Here is a 7,667-nt window from a genome sequence, read left to right on the forward strand (position 1 = left end):
TGATTTTGAAGATCTTTTACTTTTGAACTTTGTAGTAATTTCTCTACAAACGGAGTAACTTCTTGAAGGCACTATCAGCTTAGAATTACCAACTGGCTCTGAATTCCCGAAATCATGGAGCGAAAAAGGTTGCCACATAGAATAAAAAACGACCAGCAAGAATTTGCCCTTTTGCATCAGCTCAAGGTTTTTAACCTTTCTACATTATCTGATCGATAACAAAGCAGTTCGTTAGTAAGCATATATGGCAATATAATGGCTAAGATCATAATAGAAACACATGGCTGGATACGGAAACAATAACAAAATCATTGGATAATTGTATGTGGTGTAAATCTTCTATATATAGCATTGAAATAGGCCGGATTAAATTTTCACGTATTAAATTTTCACGTGTATAGAATATAGAGTATTTGACTCACAAAAGACTTCTTTAACTCTAATCTCCTAATCATTCTCAGTTTTCACGTTTACTACCAGCTAAAAGTTTATCTTGTAGGCTAAAATTTTATCTTCTAGTCTTACTTTATTTTGTTTTACTTTAATACTTTAATTTGTTTACGTAGTTTGCAAAACTTGGATTCTCTATAATCGTTCGAAAAAAGCTTCCTTTATTAATATAGATAGATATATAGATATAGATAGATGGATATATTGATTGAATGATTCAATGGTTAAATTCTCGTCAATCTCATGCTTGGCCTTTTGTCAAGGTATATATACTTTAGTGCTACACGTCAAACTTTTTGTCTCATCGACAATATGGAGACCAAAACTTACTGTAAACCTCAACTCTCCATTAAATGAACAAATAAATAGACATATAAAATTTTAACAATGACAAAATACAATCCTCAACACTAAAGTAAACTATATAAAGCATATATGATAATATATTTGCTTTATTTCGCCAAATTAATTTTAGCGGCATGCAAGCCTGTTGAAGGAGAAAAGGCGTATAAGATTAGTTTGATTGTTATACTGAAGTAAAGCAAAAAAAAACATGATTTACCAACGAAAGCCGAATCGTATAAATGATAGGAGTACATTGTAGAATATGCAGCCAATGATAAGTCACCCGGATCCGTTTGTCACTATACTGCAAAACATACCATTAATCATCAATAAAACAATTGAGAATTAAAGGGGACAAAAAGAAAATTACAATCAAAAGTAAAGACGTGGGTTGAATTGTTTTCTTCTCCTGAATTAAGAGCATTATATAAACACGTTTGGATTAGTATTGTAGTGTTAGGATTCTAAGACTCGTAGAGCATGTCAAATAGTTTAATTTCCAATTCCAAATCAAATTCATCTTAAGTGTTTAATTTCCTAGCAACTTGTTACTCCTTGTTTTACGTAGATGGTTACTCCATGTTTTATTTTAATCTTAATTACTTTCTCAAGTCTTTTTCCAAACTTTATCAGTTAATTTATTAATACAATTGTAAACTTTATCAATTAATTTTTTTAATAGTTATTATAATTATTTTAGCATTATTTATTTTATTGAGGTGTTTTGCAAATGTTGGAGACTGTATAATCGCTCGAAAAAAGCTTTCTTTATTAATATAGATAGATAATTGATTGATTGATTAGAGTTTTAAAAACTAAGCGGTGCATTTTCACACGGGCTAAAACTAGTTTACTCAAAATAAAAAGGGTTGATCGAAAGACCCCCGCGCCTAATCCATTCGCCTAACTTTGTTTGTATCGAAAAAGTCGATCATTAGATCTGTGCGTCTTCTGTAATTCCAATTTTCTTTCACTCTAATTTTCCATCCATCTCCTGTAACTGTAAGCAACCCCTTTCCCTCTGTGAATAATTTTTATTTATTTATTTTAACCTTTGCATGCAGTAACTTTTATTGAAATGCTTATTGCAAATATGCAATCTTCAATCTACTTGTATATTCACGATCACTTGTTTTGATTAATAACAATAATTAAACACTAAAGATTCCAACCTTATGATGCACTTGTTTTCTGGTAGGAAATAAATGATCAATATTATAAATTTATTTATGGGAATTTTAATGCCACCCTATTATGAGTGCAGTTTGAATAAGGTTGTGATCAAATTGGATCAAGTCTTAATCTTTGTTTGAGCTGCACCCTATTGATTTTGTGTTATTTAACCCTTTTTACCGCTACATAGATGGTTAACTACTGGTGATTATACCTTGAAGGTTAGCTTTCAAGGGTTTATAGCGTTAGCGTTGCATTAGGTTTCTGGAACAGAACGCTCGCATTGTTTGGGGTCCCGATTATTTTTGAGTTTCATTATACGGAGTATTTAACTTGCGGGCAAGGCAAATGTTCCGCAGCTCTATTGTGGAACTATGGTGGAGGTTGTCATACATTGCCAGTTTGCCACTATATTTAAAAGTATTTAGAGGGTCATTTTTAACGTATGCACAAGCCTCCGAAATCACTCGGATGGCCTTGTTGATTGGTTTCGAGCCCTTTGTATTGGTGCAAGTTTCATAGAGCTCAAAAGCCATGAAAGATCACCTGTCTCACCCTTAAGTTGTACATTCAAAGAATATACTAGCTGGACCAATAATATGTTATTTAAGTGGGTGGTTGTGTTGTTTGGCAAGTTGGAAGGTTAAGTATAATAGTACTGGTAGTTGTTAATTTGTTATTGCCTTTATGTAGTCAAACTTTCTTTGTTTGCCTTTGTTTATTGCCTTATTTGATGCACATCTTTCTCTCCACTAACAGTATAAGATTCTCCATACACTTTTTCTTCTTTTGTTCAGTATAGTTAACTGAGAGATCCGCCATGGCGTCTATGAGTTTAGTGAAGCTAAATGGGTTATCTTCACAATGGATGGGACAGCAATCCATCAACCGAAATGGTGGATCGCCGATCAACTTTTCAACTCGTCGAGTTTCCATGCCAGTCCGTGCCAGTACAAGCTCTTATGCTGATGAGCTTGTTTTCACTGCTGTATGTTCTTTCTCTCTTTTGTTAACTCCTACGTCTGCTGTGATTTGATTGTATAATTTAATTTAATCTAAATTTTTCACGATATCATATTAGTTATGATGATCCATGACTTAAAATGCATGAAAGTGATCTATATTGTTTTGGGGCTTATCAGACTAATCAGAGGGTTGATATGATTGGCCTTTATGCCCTTGATTGTGTACCTAGTCGATCTTCGAACTCGACATTCATACTTTCGAGTACCTGAAATCTATCTTGAACTATGTTGCTATTGATATCAATTGAGGCTGTCTTTAGACCTACTGTTTGATTCTGTAGATAATCTGTAGTCCAATTGAGGCTTGAGCTTCTTTGAATAGGATAGATCTAAGTTTTCACAGACTCGGATGTTATGGGTATTTTACATGTACTCCAAAATCTTTCTTGGATTAAGACTTTGATGTTTTTGGTGTTTCTCGATGGGTATTCTAGTATTTTACAGGTCCTTCTGAATCTTCTCTGTTGTTTGTAAAATGAAATTCATTGTGCCTACACCCAAATCCTGATTTTAAGTATTCGCGGCAATTGCATGTAGCTGAATTATAGGTTCATCTAATTCTCAGTTCTTATTTAAATCTGGCTGAAAGCTTTTGGCGTTGTGATATGAATATATGATGGATTAGTTTGCTCTCAAAACGCTCATTATTTTGTTTTTTTACGAAATAGCAAATTATTAGCAAGGGGCAGCTACCAATAACAGTCGTCCCTTCAAGCAGTCTTTGAACATAATTTTGAATTCGTATAAATTACTGTGATGCTTTTCGCATAGTGGTTTCTACTTGAGTTCAATTGCATGGTATGCGGGTGGATGCCCTATCACCCTTGTTTGGATGTTTTTTTATTTTTTTTATTTTTGGCATTTTGAACAATTAAGTAGATTTCTAAAGAATTTTACCCTCCGAACTACAAAAAACTGCGCCCACCCCCTATATGCTCAGCTGCTGGTAATGATATGGTGAGAGGAGCTTTTATATTTTAATTAGTTACTTTCTTTGTCGCTGACCAATCAATGTGGAAAAGCTTTCTATGGAGTTGATTAAGTATTCTTCTTGAAAAATTTTGTGTCTGAATTAATTACTTCCTCATTTTCGGGAACTGATTCTAAAGCGACTAATGTAGTCAGTATGTATATTTGTTGAAGCAATTAATGAACTAAACTCTTTTGGATTAGTCAGCATATGCTGGTTGTGATCCAAGTAGTTGATGTATATTCGTCTTACTTACCTTTGGGTTTGCACTTTTTCAGTCAGCATGGCAATAAGTGGTCTACAATTCTGCATGTAACTATTTTGATGTTTTACTGCTTGGTACTGCATGAAGATCTGACCGTTGATCTTGTCATAAAATTTTATATTTACATATATTTCTTTTTTAATTTTCAAAATTTTTTTGGCTTATAAAAATGTATTGCTTCACTTGAATGGGGTGGCCTTGACTCCTTCTCATTGATGATTTTGATATTTTACTGCTTGGTACTGCATGAAGATCTGACCGTTCATCTTGTCATAAATTTTTATATTTACATATATTTCTTTTTTAGTTTTCAAAATTTTTTTGGCTTATAAAAATGTATTGCTTCACTTGAATGTATCCTTAACTCCTTGTCATTGATGAATCTAATACGACCTGCGAATTTTGATATTTTACTGCTTGGTACTGCATGAAGATCTGATCACGGTATTGCATGAAGACCTGGCTATTGATCAATTCATAAATTTTATAATTTGTTTTTGTTTTTGTTTATGGCTCATAGAAAACTATTGCTTCTCCTGGACGTGGCATCCTTGCAATTGATGAATCTAATGCAACTTGTGGAAAGAGGTTGGCATCAATTGGTTTAGATAACACAGAAGCCAATCGTCAGGCTTATAGGCAGCTTCTGCTGACAACTCCTGGGCTTGGTGATTACATTTCTGGGGCCATCATGTTTGAGGAGACACTATACCAATCCACAACAGATGGGAAGAAATTTGTTGATTGTTTACGTGATGAGAATATTGTTCCTGGCATTAAAGTTGACAAGGTATTGAAGTGTTGCTTATATTTTCTTCATTGTAATGCACGAGGGTTTGGAATTGGACAAGTGATTCTCGCATCGCTAATTATCATTTTTTCCTTTTGTTAACTTTCTTTTAAGGGTTTATCTCCTCTGCCGGGGTCAAACAATGAATCTTGGTGCCAAGGGTTAGATGGTTTGGCTTCTAGATCCGCGGAGTACTATAAACAGGGTGCTCGTTTTGCGAAATGGTAAGCCATTTTCCCCAAGTGTTAAGCATGATGGGTTTTCTTTAGATCAGATGGCTGCAACATTTTTGAATTTCCTTTTCGATGTTAAATCCATTTTCCTTGCTAATTGTAATTTCTCTATTTTCTGCAAATTAAATGGCATGCACAAATATAGGCGTACAGTTGTTAGTGTGCCATGTGGACCTTCTGCATTGGCTGTTAAGGAAGCTGCTTGGGGACTTGCTCGCTATGCTGCTATTTCTCAGGTACGTAGTATTCTTTGATGCTTCTGTTTGAGTTTCAGCTTTTTGTTGGTGCTGTTTCTTTTGTCATAGGCTATGTCCTCCGACTCTTCGTATCTTCTTGCGTACCTGTTTCCAACTCTTGATACTCAAACATGGGTATGATGTGTACTTACTTAGACACTTCATTTTAAGCCGCAACAAGAGTATTTTTCAGAAAATAGCCAAAGATTGACACATGGACATGTAACCATGTTAAATGCTCGTAGCCGGGTCTAACAGAGGTAGCAAGATAGTGGTGGGTTTCTTATCGATTGAGGGTTTTGGTCGATGAAGAGTTTCAAGATCGAAGTGTATTCAGATTGATTACGTAATTCACAATTTTTATTTATCCCATATGTAAATGCTACAGGACAATGGTCTTGTGCCGATTGTGGAACCAGAGATTCTTCTTGACGGGGACCACCCAATTGAGAGGAGTCTAGATGTAGCAGAGCGAGTGTGGGCTGAAGTCTTCTACTATTTGGCCCAAAACAATGTCATGTTTGAAGGAATCCTTCTCAAGCCCAGTATGGTAACACCAGGAGCTGAACACAAAGAGAAAGCTTCCCCTGAAACCGTTGCCAAATGTACACTTCAAATGCTCACTAGGAGGGTCCCTCCGGCTGTTCCTGGAATCATGGTATGCCTTTAAAAGCCTCCTTCTCTTATTTGTGCGGCTAATATGTAATATAAACCATGGGTTATATCAAACTTGTCATATTAGGTTATCAAGACAACTATCATATTGTCTTTTAAAAATAGTTGTAGCTAGTTTATCGTGAAAGAAATAGCAGTCAAAGTTCACTATAGATGAGATGGTGGGAGTACTAGTCTTTGTAGAACCTCATTCTTCTGTTCTCTTTTCTTGGCAAACTCTGTCGTCCGGAAGTAGAGAGACTGCCCTGTTGTCAGCTGGCCTCAGTTTCCATGTTAAAGTTGCTTATTTAGCCTCCAAGGCTGCTATAGCTCAAGCCCATCTTGGCATCGTTTAGGCACCATTTTCCCACCTCAAAATGGCTAGTTGATGCTGATATAGTGATATGGTGTTATTTGATTTCTTAAACTTTCCTTTTAAGGGGTATAGGTTGTTTTTTCCATTTTTAGCCCTTGAATATGACGGAATGAAGCAAAGTGGTTAATCATAAATGCATCTTATATTGCAAAGTAATTGGAAGCGATTCTCCATGTATCTTTATAATGGGTCATGACGAACATGACGTTTCAACACAAGGGTAAGGACGTATACATCCGACCCCCTACCCCTTAGCTTGGAACCTTTGAGCCACCTGGATGATGACATTACGAGTCTTTTAAGGCACTGGGTGATGTTGCTGTAAGTGATGACGTCACTTGTTTTTTTTATATATATGGTATTAAGGTGTTCTCTTTTTCTTTTGTTTCCCTGGTAGGGAGAGGGTTATGTATGCTTCACCTATCGTATTATTTGAATGTTTTAAAATCTTTGTGCTTTTCTTGGCTGTAAAATTGAACGCATATTTTCCCCGGAGATAGTCTCGTGATAGTCACTACATTGCAAATTTTTTCACTACTTCACTAAAACAGTACGAGATTCTCTCAAGAAACTTGTTGAAATTCGAAGATAACATAGTTTGTTTTTGTTATGTAGTTCTTGTCTGGAGGACAATCCGAAGTGGAAGCAACCCTAAACCTGAATGCAATGAACCAAAGCCCAAACCCATGGCACGTTTCCTTCTCATACGCCCGAGCTCTACAAAACAGTGTGTTAAAGGCATGGCAAGGGAATCCTGAGAATATAGAAACAGCCCAGCGAGCTCTTTTGGTGCGGGCCAAGGCAAATTCCATGGCACAACTGGGCAAGTACTCAGCTGAAGGAGAGAGTGAAGATGCCAAGAAGGGAATGTTTGTCAAGGGTTACACCTATTAATTAGCTCGAGTTTTGGGGTCGTCCAAGGTGTATTTTTCGGAAGGAGAGGAATGTTGATTTTTTTTGGTTAAATTTAGAGAGATGGTGCTTGAATAATGGCCTGTGATTATCTACACAGAATGTTTTTCGTATGTGGAAAATACCACAAAGAACTGCCCTCTTTTGTAGAAAAAATGATTTCTTTCGGATTTTCGATACCCAGTAACTCTGGAAGTGTATTATTAATAGTGGTCCTAGATAATTTGGAAGAGCTAAA

General features: G+C 35.8%; 1 protein-coding gene across 1 annotated transcript; it reads left to right on the forward strand.

Annotated features, from left to right (window-relative positions):
- The first annotated feature begins 1,636 nt into the window (after positions 1 to 1,636).
- Positions 1,637 to 7,667, forward strand: LOC141657593 (fructose-bisphosphate aldolase 3, chloroplastic-like). The gene is made up of 7 exons (XM_074464877.1): positions 1,637 to 1,797; positions 2,766 to 2,956; positions 4,749 to 5,018; positions 5,133 to 5,242; positions 5,397 to 5,487; positions 5,876 to 6,145; positions 7,133 to 7,667. Exons 2-7 carry the CDS (start codon positions 2,789 to 2,791, stop codon positions 7,409 to 7,411), a joined length of 1,188 nt encoding a protein of 395 aa, XP_074320978.1. The 5' UTR covers positions 1,637 to 1,797; positions 2,766 to 2,788; the 3' UTR covers positions 7,412 to 7,667.

Source organism: Silene latifolia, chromosome 5 (assembly GCF_048544455.1).
Source record: "Silene latifolia isolate original U9 population chromosome 5, ASM4854445v1, whole genome shotgun sequence".
NCBI classification, from domain to species: Eukaryota; Viridiplantae; Streptophyta; class Magnoliopsida; order Caryophyllales; family Caryophyllaceae; genus Silene; species Silene latifolia.

Coding starts and splice junctions, on each gene's coding strand:
- LOC141657593 (XM_074464877.1), top strand. CDS start 2,789: ATGGCGTCTATGAGTTTAGTGAAGCTAAATGGGTTATCTTCACAATGG. Junction 5,488..5,875: donor GCTATGCTGCTATTTCTCAG/GTACGTAGTATT, acceptor TAAATGCTACAG/GACAATGGTCTTGTGCCGAT. Junction 6,146..7,132: donor CGGCTGTTCCTGGAATCATG/GTATGCCTTTAA, acceptor TTTGTTATGTAG/TTCTTGTCTGGAGGACAATC.